This window comes from Phaenicophaeus curvirostris, chromosome 6 (genome assembly GCF_032191515.1).
Source record: "Phaenicophaeus curvirostris isolate KB17595 chromosome 6, BPBGC_Pcur_1.0, whole genome shotgun sequence".
Classification (NCBI taxonomy): Eukaryota; Metazoa; Chordata; class Aves; order Cuculiformes; family Cuculidae; genus Phaenicophaeus; species Phaenicophaeus curvirostris.
This window is the reverse complement of record NC_091397.1, coordinates 20,326,068-20,347,569: the sequence shown is the minus strand read 5'-3', so window position 1 is coordinate 20,347,569 and position 21,502 is coordinate 20,326,068. Positions and strand designations below refer to the sequence as shown.

At 35.8% G+C, this 21,502-nt stretch overlaps 1 protein-coding gene across 6 annotated transcripts in view; it reads right to left on the bottom strand.

Annotated features, from left to right (window-relative positions):
- NEBL (nebulette) overlaps nucleotides 1-21,209 on the bottom strand; it is a 412,617-nt gene extending 391,408 nt beyond the window's left edge. For 3 of the 6 annotated variants that reach the window (XR_011337639.1, XM_069859518.1, XM_069859520.1), the window contains exons 1-6: nucleotides 20,811-21,208; nucleotides 20,037-20,081; nucleotides 19,869-19,940; nucleotides 14,123-14,227; nucleotides 11,889-11,999; nucleotides 5,179-5,289 (exon numbers count right to left, since the gene is read on the bottom strand). Coding sequence is in view for 5 of the 6 variants with exons in the window: in XM_069859518.1 (XP_069715619.1) it covers nucleotides 5,179-5,289; nucleotides 11,889-11,999; nucleotides 14,123-14,227; nucleotides 19,869-19,940; nucleotides 20,037-20,081; nucleotides 20,811-20,945 (579 nt within the window). In the remaining variant the exon portion in view is untranslated. Of the gene's footprint in view, nucleotides 1-5,178; nucleotides 5,290-11,888; nucleotides 12,000-14,122; nucleotides 14,228-19,868; nucleotides 19,941-20,036; nucleotides 20,409-20,810 lie in introns of those variants that run through there. The other 3 variants (XM_069859522.1, XM_069859519.1, XM_069859521.1) reach the window with 2 other exon arrangements.
- Between the last annotated feature and the right edge of the window lie 293 nt (nucleotides 21,210-21,502).

Genomic DNA, 21,502 nt, shown 5'->3' with positions numbered 1-21,502 from the left:
AAGGGGTTATCTTTTCTCTGGAGTTGGTTTAGCCTCTTACCAAGAGGCTCAAACTCTGACTGGAACCTCCACGATGCCCGTATTCAATCTTCACGTTAAAGGATTGCTCAGGCTCTACCAAAAAAAAAAAAAATCACTAAAGCCTCAAGAATTACTCCTTTCTGTGAGGTCTACAAAAAACCTGCACAAACTAGTCTTTGTATAGGAAAAAGTAACTGAGAGGCTGACAACTGAAGAGCAGCAGGATAAGACCTAAATGGAGAGTTAAAGCAGACCAGTGGAAATGTGAGTAAGAAAAAAGCTAGGATAAAAGGTGAAAAAAATTGCATCATCTGTAGTTTTGAAGTTGTAAATAGTAAATTACAAATAGTATCTCAATTTAAAGTGTTTTTCTACCTCAATTTGAAATTACAATAAAAAGTGGTTACATTGTTAAATATATTTTTTAAAAAATAACCTGAACAAAACATTTCTCTCATTTTTTATCCCAAATGTGATTACATACTCTAAATTGCCAGTACTTTTTGCAAAGCATGGAAAATATTCAGGGTTTGCTCATAATTATCAGACTAATTGTAATTGGGCCAAACCTCCAGCTCTTATAAAAAGGCAGAAAGTCCACTGAGAATAAACGTGCCCGTCTCTCCACTCCAGCTGAGGCTCCTGAAGATGTTTCACCTTTCATGATGGTGCCAGTTCACCAGAATGCACTACAATGCTGCAATGTAAACAGATTTCTAACAAGGCTGCAAAACATCTCAAGCTGTCAACAAAGGGAAACTTCTACATAACCCCAGCACGCTTAGGTTTAAAGGACTCGGACTTTTCCTGCAGTTTTTTTTCTTCTTCAATACTCCATTTCCAAAACTATTCCAAGCTATAGGGAATAAATTATTAAGATATGCAAAAGTAGTGCTGAACGTGTTTCACCCTCTTCAGTTGCACACACAGAAATCAGCAAGGAGCTCGGCATGACTATCTGCAAGAGAATTTGTCTTTTACTGTTCATCCCTCCTTAGTATTTCCTAAGAGCTGGAAGTCCACTAACTAATGGACTCTCAGCTGTGTCTCTGGTCCTTTTTTTCTCATCTGCACCTTGGGGTCCATCAACACTAAGAAAATTACTAACTGGTGACAATCATCATTGGCAACAGCTTTTCTGATCCCCACTCAAATGGTGTTGAAAACTGTTTCCCAGCTCATGCAGGAGAGGCAAATACATTTCTGGCCCATTACAGATTGACGCAGTCATCTTCTCCAGTAATGATCAGTCCCAATTACACCAGGAGTAAACACATCATTTTCCGCACTGGTTGGAAGTGGTCCAAGGGGACCTGCTGTTGACAGCCAGTGTCAGCACAAAGTTAGTCAGTGAAAGGTGATTTTTCTAATGCAGATGCTGAACAGAGAGCCAGGAGGAGCTTTAACATGACTTGCATCAAAACTAACATCAACATTTTGGTATGCTATTGATCAACTTTAAGATTTGCTGATTAGATCTTATCGGAACTAATGTAAATTTTGTTTGTGCAGGTTGTGGCTGCACAATATCCTGAACACGATAAAGAGCTTGCTCCTTAAATAGATTTCTTAAATATTCAAATTTAGATGGTCAGTGAAACATTATAAATTACTACCACCAACATCATATGGACTGCAAAGAGCATAAATATACATCGAAAGTTTGCCCAGCTAACAACTAACAATTTTAAAGCAGTAGAGTTTCACACATGAATGTAAGATAAAAGATACCAGGGCTCCAATCTCAAATCTGGCTTTTCAATGTGTACAGATGAGCCTATCGCAGTTTCTTATTTGTAAAATCAGAACATCACTTGCTTATTTCATACAACGTAAAGCTGTGAGGAGAATCAATCATTTGAACCAAGCAGAACATATAAATCACTGTGCAAACACTTAATATTGTTTTGCTATTCATAACGTCCAGTGATGGACCAGGTCATGGAACAGTCAAAACTTGATCCACAGCTTTGAGTACCTTCATTAAATGCTACGCACAGCTTCTACCCAGACACAATGTGGCAACTGTTTTCTTTGTTTTAGAAGCTTAATCGTCATGTCATTTCACTGTTCAGTTACTTCCTTCGATCCATCTGGTCCACAGCTACACATAAGGCAAAACACTATTCTGTGACCTGATGGTTTTCTAAGGGCCACCACCTAATTTTAATCCCAAGTTTGGAAATATCCAAATGAGCTAAACTACATCAGCAAAGCATAGGCATAAAGTAGGCTCATGGTCCCTATTTCACATTTCTACAAATGTCTTTGTGTGCCAAGGTCACATCATTAACATTCATTTCACAAAACAGAACACAATTTGTAGAGAAAAATATTCTAGTTTGGATAAACATGCACTTGTTCAAGCACCATGTAGTATTCGAATTATTTTTCAAGTAAATTCCCTATCATTAAAAAAGTCACTTGCGTTCCGAGAGCAATTTTCTTCAGTCTAAGTATTAAGAAAAGAAAATGTTTTTCTTATACATGATCACATTGTTCAGGAGATTTTACAGTACTTTCCTATTATGCAGCTTCAGCCCACGCTCATGCAGCATGTTAATTATATTCGAAGTGGTGTGAAGGCCTACAGCACATGACAGTTTCAAAATGTCAGCACAAATGTATTGTAAGTTGAATACTGTCTTAATTTTTAAAGGAAATTGCACATTTCACAAGGCTGAGTATAAATGTCAGCCTTATTTTAAGGCTGAGTAAATAGTCTTAAACACATCCTAATCCTATTAGATGCAAACCCTGCTTGTAAAGGTTGAATTGAGTTGGCAGAGCATTGTAGGTAAACATGCATTCTGCTCCCATAGGTATGCTGTACTGAGTGGTGGATAAAAGAGCTTTGTCCTTCTATTCCCCAGTAGCTTCCCTTCTTTTTCCCTGCATTTTCAAAGCTGTGATTCTACAAATAGCCTGAAATAGTTTGGCAAGACAAACGCTCCACATTTGGGATGCTCACTGTTCCACGCTCTGATTCAAAGACAAAAACTCATAAAGCTCTTAATTAAAGCTGTACTTACAAAACAAGAAATCCACAGCGATTCACAATGATGCCCCAACAATTACCTGCATGACCTGTGTAACTCTGCTGAACAATAACTGGACTTACATAACTTGCTCCTTTATTTGTGATAAAGATATATCCCCATTGCACTGCAGCTCCCCACAAGCAACCAGAAAGAATCTGCTCTTGAGTAGATGAAACTAACTCGTTAGAATTTTATGTTGGATACAGAGGGTTTGTTTGATTTTTTTTTTTTTGAAGTTTGCTCAGGCTGAAAACAATTTCCTTCATATTTTTTTCATTATTTCTAACATGCTGTTAAAAGTTCTCATTTATCAAAACATCCTTCCCTCCTATGTTTGCCTTCATTTCCTTTTTTTTTTGCTTGCTTTAAGGGTGAAAGAAGATGAAACAACTGAATTTCATTTACCCTCACATCTGTACCCTGCTCTCCTTAATTCTGTTAGCAGGTGATGTACAGATGTAGAAGGTGAATGGGGTTTGCACTACCATGCTAATCCTCAGGCCATGATGAATTTGACGGAAAAAACTTTTTTCATATTCCTCCTGGTCCACCACCTTCTCTAAGAGTGATTCAAATCTCTCTTCCCAAAATTATTTCCTTTCTTGTAGTCCAACTTTATTCCTACTGCTTATAGGGAGAGAAGTTAGCATTCCAAGCTCCTAAACCCTGTCAATCCAACATCCTGATGCTTCCAAGAGCAGAGGCGGATGGAGTTTGACAGGAAGAGGGAATTCTGTAATCAAGGCAGGTTGCAAATTACTGCTGGGAGTTCCAACACAGGTATTTCCCAGCAGAAGAAAAAAGTTATTCTTCAAACATAATGCTTCCCTGAAGTTTTCCAGCAGCCTTTTAATCAGCGACCAGCTGTCAAGATTCTGCACAAACAGGCATACATCTAACACTGACATTTAGCTTTCAGTCTACATAACCTAAGAGTGTTTGTTACATTGCCAGTAGGGAAGACAGGGTAAATTTAAATTAATTCAAAATGAATGCCCAAGTTTAATTTTCTGTATTGTTATCAGCAAATCAATATTATATTTATCTCAAAACGAGAGTTATAAAATCACATAACTACCTGACCTGAGTTGCTTACCTAAGAAAAATGGAAGAATGGAATCATAACTTTAATAGCTATGTACATGTCAGCTTCTCTTAATGGTTTTGTGTACCCTTTAAAATGACCTCGATATTTTAGCCAATCTTCTCCTAAAATTTACTTTTCTCATAATTAAGCTTTTACAAAACTTAAGATACTTTTCTTCAAAGTTGTGTTTCTATAATTCAAAGCACTAATCTTGGCATCATTTACACCTGTAGAAATTGTCCACTGAGCTAGTAAAACCTAGCTCAACTGTGAAATCAAACCTGACTTGAAACTTGTAAAAAATGTAAATACCATTATTAGGTTTTTTATATTGTGCAAACCTAAAGAAATACAAGAAGTTAACAAGCAGCTGTAAAAACAAAAAACCCACCATTTAAAAAAAATATTGCTAACTGCTCTAATTTAGTTGTAAATTATTTAAGTAAAGCTACAAGAACAAATACCTTGGTCAACGGCATAAGCTAGTGCCACGCATCAAACTGAACTCTATGGCTCAGATTCTATAAAATAACTTATAAATTGTTCTTCGGAACTCATTCGATATGTATTTATGAGACAGGAACAAAGTTATTCAGCTACATAAGTGTGCAAGACTGGGGCAGAAACAGATCCCTTCTCTTCTCTAAACAGAACCCATGAAGAACTACCCAAATGCTGATAGTTTAATACACTGAAACCATGCTAGTGTTCATGTAAACAAAGAGCTTTACACACTTTTAAGTAAAAGTAGGTGCACATGAATTCTGAGAACTTGTCTTTGTGAATTTATTTCAAACTAATAGCACTTAATAACAAATACTACCAATAAACAATAACAACAGCTTTCCAATACAGTTTAGAATGAAAGTCACATACAAAACTCATAGCATATTTTAAATAAAGACCGTGTCCCAAATTACTTTAGAGCAAATAATGTAAAAAATAATCAACTAATGAAATATGAAAATATTCATCCCCAATCATTTCAGTTAAGTATAAAAGATTTATCTACCCAAAATAAGTACTTACATCGCTCTGGTATTTACTGACTTTCATGGCATGCTTAATATCTGGAGGCTCCTTCATATGTGCATAATCTGAAGTTCCTTTCTCAGCATCGTGCTTTCGCTTGTAGAGAACCTGAAAAAAAGCAACATTATACTCCTGTGACCTCGACAAAGCAGGTATAATAATAATATAAACTGGGTTAAACCTAGTGTCATAGTGCACCTGTGTTAATGAAAAGATGTAATAAATAATTAAGCTCCTTAATGGAACCAGAACCCTGAAACAAGAGCAGCTTCTACCAAAAACAGAGACATATGAGACACAGTCAGCAGAGAGATTTCTCTGAGTCTGTATTTGCAGCAGAGGTATGAATAGGCAGGAGCAAGAAAAAGAAATATACAAAACAGCAAATTAACCTTATCAAGTTAGGGAAAGCTTTTTTTTGCTCAAAACACACTTGAATTTGTCAGCTGAGTAATATTTCCTCAGGTTTCTTTTTTATTTTTCGTGTTATCAGAAATAAAAGAAAATATTTTGTGTACTCCTCATAAATAAACAGGTTTACATGAAATACTCATAGCCCAAACACCTATTTCTTCCACTGTCAGGAAATTACTAGCATAATACATTTTTTTAATAGCCCCCAGGTTCACAAAGAAAAATAATATTTACATTCAATTGTCATCATGGTAAAGGAAAATAGAATTGGATTGTGAGTTCATTAAAAAAATTATTTTTTTAATAGAAACTGAGCTCAATGTTGGGCATTCATCCAGCTTTCACTGTACTGTGTTATACTTACACATACACACACTCACATACTAAAACTGCCTGAAAAGCTGATCTTGCACTTATCCTTGTCAGAAGCTTTTAGGCTTACATCAAGAAAATTCATCAGGTTTTGATGCCTGAAGAAGCAGCAAGCAAATTCATTTTCTAATAGCTCTCAAGAGTAAGCATTAAAATAATCCCCAAGAAAACAGCAAATATGAAATAAGACTGAGAGATGACCAGGATGAGGAGAAGGAGGATTTGACACTAAAACCCTCGATAGCAATGAAAGAAAACTCTAAAAGTTTTGAGGTGGGGGGGATCTAAGAAAACTTCTTGGGACAACTCTACACGGACAACTCTCCATAGGGACAACTCTACACAGACAGCTCCCCAGAGCGACAACTCTACATGGGGAGCCCAAACCCTAACATCTAACCCTGACCGTAATTCTAATCTACACCTCCCTGTGTAGAGTTGTCCCATGGAGAGCTGTCCATGGACATTTGTCTCACTGAGAGTTGGCCACAGAGAGCCAGTCATGGAGAGTTGGGCTTTTCTGCAAGATGAGAACTCTTGACTGTGGTGATTCGGACTGTTTTAGGACACGACAGAAGGACTGTGAGAAAATGTTGTATCTCTCCGTATTTAAGGCAGCAAGATTGCATCTGAGTCATAGATCAGGGTGCCCAAGACAAAATATCAGTATCTGCCCTATCTCAGATTACAAAATTATATATAGGCTGAGAGATTAAGACAAAGGTTGTTGCACTTTTTTGTTGTGCACTGATAGTATATGAATGAAAGTATCAAACTAAGAAACTTTATAAGTGCCATGTCCTTATACAGTGTATATTCAACATGATCAGCCCTCCGGTGAAACAAACGCAACTTAAATTGAAACAATAGGAGGTCTATAACCTTTCTGTATTTATTACATCTTGCAACTGACACAGAAAAAAATTATTTAACAAGACTGAAGAATCACTGACAAATTATCCCCTGCAAAAGTGTAATAATGACTATATAAACATAAGCTACAAAAACTCTTTTCCTAGTTCTCCCGCTTCACATTATGAATTTTAAGATGTTTCCCACTTAATACTATTCTGAAAAGCAGACCCATACAGTTACTTCCAAAATCTAGTAATTTACAGATACCTTACTACATTCCTACTTTGCTGGTTCAACATCTATATTTTTCTGTTGGCAGATGGGCTATGTAATCAAGACATCAGAAACTAAAAGCCCATCAACTCCCAACCTGAGAAAACTAACAGAAATTGCAATTGAGTGTCTGCTGTCTTGGGAAAAGATGATTTTTCTCTATATTAATGTAGGAATATTTGACTTGCTATTTGACAGCTGTGTTATTCCTATCTTTTCACATTATTCTCATTAAATGACTTAAGTAACTTTGAAGCAATCACAGCCTAGGAGGTTATCAATAGTTGTCTTGCTTAGTTTTGGACAATTTAGTGAAGAACTTCTCCCAGGTCTGTAAATCAGTCCCAAAGAAGCATGAAAAAATGTTTATGAGGATTATTTCATCAATATTGTTAGACCTATTATTTTACATGTTAGCACGTGTAAAATCATTTCTCACTTCATGCTAATTTTCAAGCTTTAGCTAAACTGAATTTTCTTTATCAAATCTACATTTGAAACTACTCTACAGAAAGATCAAGTATTATAGGTCACTAATGTAACTTCCACTCTGAATTGTCACTATTTATTAACTTCAGAAATACAAGGCAATTATTTAAGTAGGTATGACTTCAGACTGTACTAATTTGTAAGTACTCGTGTTTTATTTTTCTTCTCTCTCTTGTGCACCAGTGTGTCAATAGGAAGCTGCATTAAGGAAAGCTTTGTGCTCCTTTACCTTAACTCTGACTAATACTTCGGTTTAGAATACTTTAAGCACTATTAAATTTTTGTTTTCCTATTTCCCTTTACAATCAATAAGCTGAGCTCCAAACTTAAAAAATGCAAGGTAGGATTTTGTAGTAGGAAACATTCAAGAACACAGAAAATGCCATTTTAGTATCTAGATAGAGAATTAGATTTTCTGATGTATCTGTGTAAAACAAACCAAGCAAGTCTCAGAGACTAACACTTGCTACCATAAAAAAAAATTAAAAAAAAGATAAAATCTTGAATATGAGATTAAATACCATAAAAAACATGCAGAATTACATGAAAAATTCTGATAATGCGTAATGTAACTGTAAATGATGTAGTAAACCACACAAATAGCTTTATCATAGTAAATAATCTACATGCAAGTAAAAGCAGGATTCTGCCTACAAGTTAGCAAAAAACTCTGAAACTTTCTCTGGAAGTTGAAATTATTGCTTAAAATTCACTTGGCTCACCATCTTTACAAACAAACAGGAAATACTGTTGAGCATTGACATATAGTTACTATTTGAGATATTGCCCTGTGCAAAGGAGAAAATTAAACTGCCTTCAGTTTGCTTTAGATTATTCCTTTCAGATAAGAAGAAAAACAGTGCAATCTCTTCTCATGGCAGAAATAAAGTGATGAAAAAAGTGATGAAATACGTAGTTTTTTTCCAAAATTGTTTCCCCCTCAAGCAATTTTAAATACCTTTATCATTGTTTGTGACACCTTATTAAAAAAAAAGTTCTGTGTAAGGAAGAACTCAGTACACTGGTCTTCAGACAAGAGAAAGACTTGGCACAAACCTTCTAAGGATCAGAATTTTTCCTTCAGAAATATCTTCCACAGGAAAATTGCAATTTTTCTCAAAAATGTCCATTTCCTCTCAGGAAAATGAAAACAAGGTCTCCCCGCCCTTATGCTTATATTGCAGAGAATAGGGAAATTGGTGACAGCTTCTTAGGCTGGTAAGGCAGGTGAAATTATGTGTTGAGGGCAGACACTTCTGCTCTCTATAGCTTACCCTGGGGACAGCTATGACAAAGGAGAGAGAGGGAGGAAAATCTGGTTGCTCAGGCTCAAGAAGGCTATTTAGAAGGCAACAGTCAAACTTTCCCTGTAGATGAAAAGCTGAAATTGATAAAAGCCACCCAAGTCCACATGGCTCTGAAACTTCTTTTTCATTCTCCCGAAGTCTTTTTTTCCCCAAAAAATATTGTCATTATTTTTTTGGTCAGAATTTCAGAAGGATTTCCTTCTCTATGGGTATTTATTTCCATTTTCGTGCCAGTTCTACATAAAACACAAAAGAGCAAATATGGCCTTTATGCAAAAGCCAGCAGAGGTAGTCCTGGTTTAGCCTTTCCTCTGTATCTTGAAGAGGGAATTGAGCATAGAATCATAGAATAACCAGGTTGGAAGAGACCCACTGGACCATCGAGTCCAACCATTCCTATCAAACACTAAACCATGACCCTCAGCACCTCGTGCATAAATCAATATAGCCAATACGGGGACAAAGCTCCACAGGAGGAGAACAACAACCATTAGGTTGTTATACTCTCCATTAGGGCAAGATTCTGTCAGTGCTGACATTGTAGAGCTGGAACCCTGCAGAACAAAGTCCTGCCTCTGTGGAAGTTAATCACACTTGCCATATCAGTTAGAGCTTGCATAAGTGATAGATGGTACTATGGCAGCCTGTTTGCTGTGGGAATGACAGTGAAGGGCAGCTATGAGTGGAGAATAATTTCTTGTGAGAAAAAAGAAATTTTCTCTAGTCGCCTCCAAGTTCCTAAATCCTAAGCGTGATTTGCAACAGTGTACAAGATCAATAAATTGGGCCAGATCTAGGTAGCCTGAAAATGGAGCTGCTGGGCAGCAGCAGTGCAGCAGCACCATTTCAGAATTAAACATCAACTCATGGGAGAGACCATTTGCCAACTATGTAAAGAGAACACCCAGGGGAGGCATACCAGCCTCAGCAGCCCTGTGCCAGCAGGCTGTAGTAGGGAGAGCCAGTGGAAATTTTTTTTCATACTGTGATCCTCTAGTCCCTACAAACCTGCTTGGCAGGTGAGTCTATGGATCCTGCCAAGAACATGGCATCACAGAGCGAGAAAGCACTTATTGGATCTTATTGTAACTGCAAAACAGACTGCAGTTCTGTGCTTGCAACAGCCTTTTTGCAGGAGAGTTGGCACAATAGCCAGCCAGTGCAGTTCTCTCTCCTTCCTATAGCCTTAGACTCCTCTCGCTGAAGTTATGACCTGTAAATTCACAACCCCAGATAGATAGATGCAGTAGAAATCCTCTCTGCCATATCCTGACCCAGTTGAAATCTGAAATCCTTGTATTAGCTACTTAGGTACCGCAGTGATAGACACAATACAGATTAGATTTGAATACTGCAGAGAAGATTTTCCACTAGAAAATCCCCTAGGATGCCTCTCAAAGTAGCATTAAATTTAGGTCCACTGCAACACTAACCACAAGTTGGAAAAATGTGTCAGCATATATTTAAGTTTTATGGTAGATTATGATTTATAATGCATTTATTCCCATGGGGATGGTATGAATTTTACAGGAAAAGTTTTCACTTTAATAAAACTCATCCTATATGCATATTCGTTTCTCTATGACTGTTGGATGACTGCAGAAAACCTTCAAAAATATCAAATGAAAATGTCAGTCTTTTCCTTTAAAGGGTTTTTTTTTGATGAATCAAATGGTTTCATTTTTACTCTGAGTTATTTATTTTTCCCTGGCACATCACCAATGTTAATTAACCTCATTTGCGTAAACTAATGTAGAATGTACTCATATGGAATTAATCCAGGAGTAAATTTGTGGCAAACTACTTAACTACTGTTTTATAAATCAAGCTAAGAGTTTAAAACTGTTATACAAGTTTAATTCCCAATTTATTTCTACTGTAATTCTTCTAATCACTCACTTTGCAATGAAATATCACATTAATGTCATTCCAGCTACTATGTTGCTTTAGCTTGAGTGCATATATGTTCCACTTCAAACTATGAAAATTAAAATATATTTTATGTTATTATATTTGCTAAGTATAGCTCTGATGAACACATTGTTTTAAACAAAAGCAAGCTGCATTGAGATTTCGGTGTTCTTTTTTGTTATGAATATCTTCCCTTGTTTGAAAAAAAAAAAATCACTGCATTAGAAGAATGCATATTGAGATAAAATGAACAATATGGATTTAGGACAGTGTTTGCTTCACTGACTGGTTATATTAAATTATACATAGTTAATATCTTTAAGAGAAGAGAAGGGCAAACCATGAAAAATGTGGAAATGCTTGGTGGATAGAAAGTCATGACCATCTATCAACTGTAATTCTCATGAGTAACAATGAAAATCTGTAACTTCATTCATATTACACACACTTAACATTTACAAGTCCACTGAGATCAACGGAAGTGAAGGGTCACCTGCCTACAGGGTATTATATTCTTAATTACCTGGAGGCAACTGAACTGGAATTTTCAGTTTTACCGTGCTTGCATGTTTTACACTACATTCAATAAATTTGATTTCGTATTTTTATATGTATAAAATATGTTGTGAGTGGTCGTACATAGACCATCAGAAAAACATTTACTGGTACAAGGAAGTGCCTTTAAAATTCATTAAAATATTTTTTTCCCCTTCAGCATCAAACATTTTATAAACCTAATATAACACCCAAATTTAAATTGTTGTTACCTAAGATTCACCTGTTCTATAAATGCAGTGTAGTGTCATTGAATTCATTAATTCCTTACTGCATTCATGGATTTCTAATAGATTTCATTGGATTGCTGAATGCACTAGAAGTTTTTAATTTTTTATTTAATAAATATAACAGGTAAGATGGTCAAATTTTAAAAGTGAATACTTCTTGAAGTTAAGAAGTTACAGTGATAAACTCCAGATGATAAACTTACCCAAATAAATCAAGTCTCCATTCAAATATATTGTTTAAATTGGTCATATTCTGTCATACAATTCATATAAAGATCATTTTTGTGATTTAAAGTTGTACCTTGCTCTGAAGCTGTGTTAATTCTTTTGCAAATACACTGTCAATTGTGGCTGGCATCTGCTGATAAAGAGAGTTGGAAAGGCCTTTCTTAGCAGCTCCTTTATACTTTACCTAGAGGGGAGAAAAAGGTGACATATAATGCAAAAATTAAGACACAGTAAGCACACTAACTGCTTTTTCCTTACAAATGAAATAGCATAGATAATAAGAACTGGAAAAATCTAATGCTGTCATGAACTTTCAAGCAAAACCAGACCTTTAAATATTAACTTTAAAATACTTCAGGTGGATGTGTCTAATTTACGAAAGAATTAAAGTATCTCCTAATGAAATTCAGTCATTTTGAAGAAGTATAAAATACGGTAAGCAAGGCAGTTATTTTTCTATCCTTCTTAAAATCATTTCCAAAGAACAAAATTATCTTTTTCTTTCTGTTTTCCCAAGTTTTGCCCAATGAGAGCAATGAGAGGCCAACAAAAAAAATATTTCGCTTTTTGATAAGTAGTAACAATTAATTGTAACTGGAAAGGACAGGAACACTCAAGTTATCACGTCTGCCATCATTTCCACTTAACCTTTTTATATGAAAGATTAATTTTTAAATTACTTTTTATTTATCCTGTACTTTCTCCAGCATTCAGTACTACCAGTACCTTACAGAAGGAATCTCTTAAAAAAGATAGGCCAGAATAATAGTTAAAAATCTGGGAGGATTTGCTTCAGATCTACGTTTTTCAAATTCATAAAACAATACTGAGTATCGCTGTGAAAGTAATCATAAGTATCAAAGATATCTTAAATAATACTGCCTAATTATATTGCACAGTAAATTAAATACCAGATGTTCATTACAGACTAGTTCCCCATACATATTTTATATATAAATAATTTGCTGTAATGTTTATTGCTGTCTCCTAAAACAGAGGTCTCTCACTGCAGTAGACATGCTGTTAAGAATTCAGTGCTCAAGTTTTGCAAAAACAGGTTATGGGACACTAGAGGTCAGTAATTTACAGGATACACCATCCATCACATCATTGGCTTCAGGTAATGCTGCAATAAGCAGAGTGCCGAACAATGTGATAACATAAAATATATGGGGTTCAAAATTTTGAAATTTCTATCTCTAAATCTTTGACTATTAGTTAGCATCTTTTCTTTGGAATCATACAGATGGATTCAGTAAATACTCTCTTCATAGTGTGCTTTTGTAGGCTACAATAGTCTGTCTGTTAGAAAGTATAATTTCAAAAATTTATGCTCCTTGGGATGTACCACTTTCTTATAAAATATGAAGATAAATATTACAAAAATATTCAGTAGATGCATCCATATTGAATGTAGCCACAGCAAATTGATGTATATCAAGAATAGAATGTAGACTGTATAAAAATTACATAACTCAAGACAGATATATTAGGATGTTCTATATCACAATCATAAAGGTAGCACACAAAAACTGGCACCAAAAATTTAAGTCTTCTCATAGTCACAGTGACAGAAATATCACTCAGAACCAGCAGTTCCTTAACAAGAGCAACTTTCTGCCACGGAAAACTTCTGCTGCTGTTCTCACCTGTGGAAAATAATCAGAGATGCAATCCCGCAGCACCTTGTATCTGGAACATGAAGAGCTATCAGTAAACTCTGCTCTGGCATTTTGGAATTTGCCGTTCTTTGCCACTACAGTTGTGTTTGTGTGCACATGAAGACCTAAAAACTCTGACATGGGTATGTATATATGTGTGTGCAAGCGCTCAGGGGACCTTTAGATGACATTGACCTGATGCCTGACCCAGTCCCCTTGCTGAAGGAGGCAGGGGTGATAACATGCTAACGGTTTCCTTGTGTCGTTTGGTTTGATATCAGACCATGAATTCTCCACTGCAGGGAAACTATGCATGTGTAGAGTTTGCAAATCTCATCACTGCAGAATAAGGAAGAAGAAATCCTTTTCCTATCTTTGTTTATCCATCCATAATTGGGACAGTTAGGACTACCTCAGAATCATCAGTAAAATATCTTGGAATCCGAAACTAATACTGTTGCATAATTCCAAATTTTTATCACACACAGTATATACTAATAACAGCACTTTAAATCACTTCAGCTTTAAACACGATTGTTATTTGAAATAAACCATCTTTCCCCTGATAAAAAACACCATATTCAATTGAGGGAGTTTTTAGGAAGGATGAGAGGCAAGGAGAATTCTTCAATCTTTTAGATCTTACCTCAGATATAAAAGCACCAAGACTTTTCACATGTTTTAGCTGCGGGGTGTCAGGAACAAATATGCACTTGCCTTTAGATTTTTTAAACTCTTCTTTATAGTGTATCTACAAAAAGTAGGAAAAAAATCATTTTCTTTAAAAAAAAAAAAAGAAACAATGGCTATTTTTATTTAATATTCTTAATTATTATTTTTGTTTTATTTCATTTATGAATACCATGCTGAGTGGCTTTCAAATACCTCAGGGCTGGATCAAATTAAGCCATAAGGGGAAACACCCAGTTCTCACACACAGTACCAGGGGCTATGTAAAAGTCACAGAACAATTTAATAAAAAAAGTGAAACAGATATGACTTTTCTCTACACCTACAGCACATTTTCACCAGTGTTGCAGATGTTCCAGTATCTCTATAGAAAGGAGAATCAAATAATAGATCTCCTTGATCTCAAAAATAAAATTGTTAAACTAACTTCTAACACAGATCTGGCAAACACAGAATCTGAATAACATAATCCAATGCCTCTTTATGAATCCAAGAGATGAGAAGGATACTACTCATTCATTGGCTACAAAGCATCCAATCAGTCATGATATGCAATAACAAAATTTCTTTAAGATCAAACAAATTTTAAATTAAGCCATTTTTAAGTCATGTGTATGCATGAAGGAAAACATTTTTGAAGAAAAACACAACATATTTTGAAAAAAAAGCAACACACCAGCCCTTTGTGGTTTTTTTTAAACAACCAACCTTTTTCTTACCACAAGGCAAACAATATGGGCAGGTAAAACAATCACATGACTGCTGGTGAAGTTAGAGTTACTGTTCATATTACTGAGATTGCAAAAAGATAAAATCTATGGACATGGTAAATGTGTAGGTACCTTTATTATGTAATACTGCATGAAGAAAGACAGTGCATAATGATGAGATGGGCTACATAAGTTTTAAAGATAGACATTTTACATTAATAGCCTTAAATGTTTTTAGTGACATTTCTTTCTTTGCACATAGAGTAGTTCAGTTCAATGCAAACTGAATTATTTAGTATTAAGCTTTCATGGTTATTATCTGCTACCATTTCTCTAACCTCATTTTCACATTCTGCCTAACAGCAGCTTGCATTTATGCACTCTAGACTTGCTGACAAGCACTGACAGAAGCAATATGATCTGCATCTGAGCATTACAGAAATACGCAGCCTTAATTTCCTCTTTCTCTGAATCGTTAATGGATATCACAAGTTCTACGGTCCTCTACAGGGACTTGGAAAATTCATGAGAAGGATGGCAGATTACACAGAAGCAACTCCTGTACTTTCTGATGCAAATTTTTCGACCACCACAAAATGGATTAGATAACGTCAAATTCATCTCAAACTGATGTCTATATAATTCCCACACAGGCAATAATTTTGGTTCCTGTTGAGTTCATTCAGATTTGTATTGCCGAAGAAATCTACATCTAACTATATTGTCTGCCTTTGTGGATTACAGTGTATTCTAAATAAAAACTTTTTGGTGAAAAATGGGTGCAAAATTTCCGTGTATCATGATTTTACTCAGACACCCACAAAATCAATGTTTCATGTAATTTGTATGTGACACTGTATTCACAGAATTATGTTCATTCATAATTACAAGGCTGAGAAGGGACATGGGAAATCTACAGAGCTGATTGTCTACGTATGGTTTATGTTTGACGTGTGCTCCCAGTTGAAACTCCTGTTAAAGCTGAGGCTCTGGTGGAGGAGATGGAGAGTCTTTCTGCTCACAATTTAGATAAATCACCTACAGATATCTGAGATCTGATTGTAACTACATCCATTTTAATTAAAGAACAATAATCCATTCAAAAATCAAACATGAAAGCTTACTAGAGTATCCCTTAATTGGGTGGGGGATGACAAAACATGACTAGAAGAAACAATCAGAGCTATTCTCCTGTTGAAGTCATGCTTTCAAAACAACCAAAAGCGGCAGAAGACTAATGCCACCTCCTTGCTCCTTTATTGTTCACATTTATTATACTAATCCCTAGAGGCCACAAAACGAAGGCAGGCTCACATGAGCAGTTTAAAGAGGATATATAACAAAATTCATGGTCCAACTCTGATGCAACACACTCCATTCTGTTACACAAGTGTCTACATCACTTGGAATCAGAAAGATGGAAGATGACATGGGACAAGTATAATGAAGTCATGACATCTGCACTTAAAATGTGTATTTATTGTAAATGACATTAAGCTTAAGAGGTTGGCTATGACTGAACATAACCAATGGTTGGAAGGAACATGCAGAGAAGATAATATTCCTTTTAGAAGTTTGGGCTTACAAATCTAATACCTAAAATACTGAAGAGGAAATTTTGCCTGTGAGTGACTTACCCTTCACCACAAAATACACTGTTTAGGTTGACTGGATGCGGCAAGCCTTTTGAGAAAAACAAATAATAGGAAAAAATTTGCAAATGATGGCCTGGAGCCACCACTGATATACTGATACACTTTTGAAGTCCAATAGCTCACTAAAGGTCCAATTTTTAATAGCTCTCTTCTGATCCATTTCTTCTCCCTGACTCATCATAAAACTACTACACTCTGACCAGCAGCACAGCTTTCCAGTACAAGTAGATTAAAATGTCTAGACAACCACCAAAACAGTAAGCTTCAATTCCATTTTTTTTTTCTTAGTGGATGTTTTATGGTGAGACCAACTCTATAAAAGAAGGGCATCCAACCTTTAGGCTGAAGCTTCCTAGCTTGCCAGGAAAATTCATCTTGCCCATGGTCTGTTTCATCAGCCTTTTTCACAGGGGAAACACAGGAGGAAACCGTGTGCTAAAGGAAAGGCTCAGATAGTAAGCCATCTTTCCTTTATGTTCAGGGGCACATATAAATCTAACTTGAATATGAATATACTTAAAAACCTGTCCTTAATAACTTAACATGAATGATGTAACTTTGTCTACAGGTAGCATGCCAAGGTCCATTTTAGCACTGTCGTCTCTCAAAGATCCAATTAAGTTTAGAGGAGCCACAAAAAGGTCTAACCTTCTTATCTTACTCTTATAACAGACCAAAAGGGAACTTCTACCACTAAGGATTCCCTTTCAAACCCTACACTTCTAAATTTATAATATCTCATAAGACTGAGAGCTGTGTCAGATCACAGATCTGTGGCTGCAGAAACCTAGAAGAAAGCATGAGAACAGGGCAAGCATACAGTATTTTTGCCTCCCAGTATTTTACTACTTTCCAGCAATTTGGACCTCAAAGTCCTCCTGGCTGTGGCTACTAATGGTGAGTCCAGAGGAACAGCTCCACCTCAAATTAGGTGGTCACAAACCTAATGGTATGAGTGGAAAGACACTTTGTTTCTGCACTTGACTCTAGGTCTCTTTGGTCCTTGCTTTATAACAGACATGCTAAAGCACATGTGGACTCCATACAAGGGCAGTTCAATGGCACATAGTATTACTTCTTGCTATAAGGGAAAAGAAGCACTGCTACCATACACTAGCAAAATTCAGCAGAAATCTTCAGAAGACAAAGTGTCTGCCTGTCTACCAGAAAGGATTATGATGGTTTGGTCAGTGATGATTTTACTGATACACTAATTCCTGTCTCTGCTTAGAACAGTATTCACAATGTCACACCACACAATCAAAATGAAGAAGAGAGAAAAATATACCAAAATGTAAGTAAAACAAGAAAATAGACACACTTAATTTTGTTACCAAAGACAAAAGGCCTGGAAAACAAGGTAATTCATATAAATCAAATACATATGACTGTTTTGAAAACACCTGTGGACTAAACTTGCATAATGGAGGGAGATTAAATAAAATGGCTTTAGGGAGAAACAATCCAGGGGGTATTACAGCCACAGAACAAATGTCTGCCAACCTCCAATGAAAACAGGGATTTCCTCAAGAACCAGAGCACATAAACATTTCGCAGCTTTCCCTATGTACAGTTCAAGGCTGACAGTTAAGCACACACTCACAGCTGCCATCGTAACACTTTTTAAAAAACATATTGCCAAATTAAAGTCAGCCTGAAAAGAATGCAGGGCAAGTGTAGTGCAGCCCTAATATCTCAGTCATGAGCACCATTGGCACTGTGTCCTGATGGAGAAGCTGTGCTGACAGCACCACTGGCAGGAAAGGACAATAACTGATTTTCATGGTCAACAAGGACACTGTCTGCTGTCCCAAGGTCATTTTAGGGCCAAACTTCAGGCCCCATAAAATTCTCTTACACACAAAATGTACAGATTTACTCCAGTGCTACAACCAGACAAACAAACAGCAGTTTGTGTAAAGATTCAAGCTAAAAAGGATAAAGGATATGTAAAAAGGTCTGAATGTAAATGAGTTAAAAATCAAAGGCAAGAATGCTAACTCCTTGTAGACTATTAACCTCCACAATGAAGTATGCACGGTGAGAAACTTACTTCCCAATACAAAGGACTTCAGTGGTCACAAGACATACCAATTATAGCAAAAATTCTGGGAAACAAAAGTTGCCTCTCATACATACACACATTCCATTCAAGCCAATGAAGAAATACCTACTGATTTGAGTAGAGGCTCAATAAGTACCCAAAACTGGATACCATTTTTAAAAACAGAGTCTCTTCATTGAAATTGGTCTGGGCCATTACATATTGCTACTGCTCTGAAAGCATTAGTGACACTTTGCTATAATGCTTTATATATCTCAAGGAAAATCGAGCGCACTTATAGCCTAAATGCTTCACAAGATTTCAGCAAAAGCCCACAAAGCTGAACCATTATAGCCTTCAGAAACCTGGCTTTACTTAGTTATTCACTTTAGCTCCCAATCCCCTGCAGAAAATCAGAAAATACAGCTACTCCATTTATCAGTTAATTAACAGCCACATCCAACATTACTCCTAATGGGTACACTGCACAGTAATAATTCCTTTTCAATTAAAGAAAACATTTCTTCAGCATTTTTCAAGGAATTTTTGCCTTTAAGAACAGCAATCACCTTTAGAAACAAGTTGCATGGAAGCCATAAACATATTTTGGGTCAGATAAGTGCTCCAGGTCCATTTTCATTTTGGCTTTTATTAAAAGGCACTTATTGTACTATATACCACTACATAATGTTTACACAATGTCTATATCTGATAGGCAGTTATAAAAATCTGTAGTTACTAAAGTCAAGAATTTGCTAGCTGAATGTTTTTGAAGATATTCTAGCATTTCAGTGGATTGTTTCTATAAGTGTAAGTAAATAACAATATACTAAGTAGCTTTGAGCATTTATCACCACAGACCAACCGATAGCACTCAAAATTAATCTATTCTATTTTTATCCTCCCTCCTTACAGCTATGTATATTGGCAACCAGTTCTGTTCTAACCAATCAAACTTCACAGGATTAGGCTATGACTATAAAAAAATACTGCATTTTTCTGATGAAATCATCCAAGGTGTTCTCATGGGAAACATGCTCCAGGTGAAACCCACATCTTCCTCCCTAGGGCCTTCATACCATCCAACTGCTCTAAAAAGCTCATTCTTCACCGGTTGATGATTTAAAGTACCAGAGTAGGCTGTGCTTTTCTATTATTTTGTGTGCTTTATAGTAAAGCCTTGGATGGGCCCATGCTACATTCTACATATCTGAAAAAATACGTATGGTAAATATAAACTTACTTGAAAAGAGAAATGCAAATGTAAGGATGCAAAGAGTAAACATCACTTACATCACTTATTAGTTCACTGCATTTTCGGGCCAATTCCATATTTCTATCCTCAATAACAGGCTTGAGGAAGACCTGTAAAAGAAAGGTAATCATTGAAGGTTTATTGTCCTAAAAGGGTAACAATAGAAGGACGTAAGTATTTTCCAAAGCTATTGGAGTTTAACTCACCTTTTCTTCTTCTTCTCCATCTTCATTTTCATCTTCCCTGAAATCCTGAATGACAGATACTCGCATTTTAATACTTTGCAGAAAACAACAATGTAAAGTCTAAAAACATTCAGCACTACAAGAAACAGCTTGGATCCTACAGCACGCCTGGAATCAATGCTTCATTTGTGTTCTCCACTGCACTTAACTCTACCAAGGCTCCTTCTTTATTTAGGCAGCACTTGACAGTCTTTATCTGAACAATTCAGTGTGAGTGAACTGAAAGGCATTGCAGATGGCCTTGTTAGCTATCAGTCACAGCAGAGCTAATGCCTTCTTACAGATAAAAGATAATTAAATGACCTCTCTCAGTAAACTATTTCTAAAATTAGTATGAACACACTTAATTAAAATACTGCTAATTCATAACATAAGTAATTAAGTAAAATTACAGGCTTAAAAGGGGAACATTGACTCTAGGGCTATGTAGGAAAACAGCCCAGTTCTAAGATTCAAGGCATCACTGACAACTGATAAAACAAAACTTTATTTTGTTGGTCCAATTTTTTTTTCTTTTTTTAAAAAAGCACAGTATTTTCATTTTCCAGTAGATGCAACTTCTGGTATATTTTTCAGGAAACATTCCTTTTCCATAAAGCAGCTGAAGGTAAAACCTGTGTATAAATAGATGCAAACACATCTGCACACTTACAAGTATACATGGTTATGTATTTAAACAAACATGAATGTTCCTTCAGTGTTAAAAAGTGTCATGGTCTGTAGTCTGAAACCAACCTTTTTCAGTATGAAGTAATTGACTTGAGCTGCAAGGAAACTGAAAGATATTCTTATGCTGATGGATATAGTGTCACCATGTTTGCTTCTGTAAAACAAGCAGGGAAGTATTACAGGACCAGTTAAAGTAACCATTATTTTAACATTATTTTGCTTTCCAAACTGTAGCTTGCGTGCCTCTCATTTTATAGAGGTGATAATTTTTAACTTGATCTAGCAGAGTGGGTCACCACTACATAGCTTTGCAATCAAGCAAAGATATAAAGAATGTGTGCTTTTAAAAAAATTCAAAGAACTTTAAGTACATGTGCCCAAACACAATGTCCTTAGAGCTTACTAAAAAACACATATTTCATTAGAAAAAGAAACATTTTGAAGAGTAAAAATGGATCATTTGACTTAGTTAAGTTCTGAAAATTTGGAAGAATAAAGGCACAAATTCCTTCCAGTCTGTAATAATCAAGAGACAGAATTCTTTCTATATTAATAGTATGGAAAGTTTCAATATTTTCCATTCTACACAACCATTTTATACGTTGCCTAGATTGTTCACAGAAGTACACTATTTGCAGTACACAATCTTCACTCACTATGAACTTTTGATAGAGAAAACAAGCTTTCTAGAAGCAAACTATATGATTGATCCTATGAAAGGAGACCACTGAACCTCCCAACACTTACAGCCATTATTT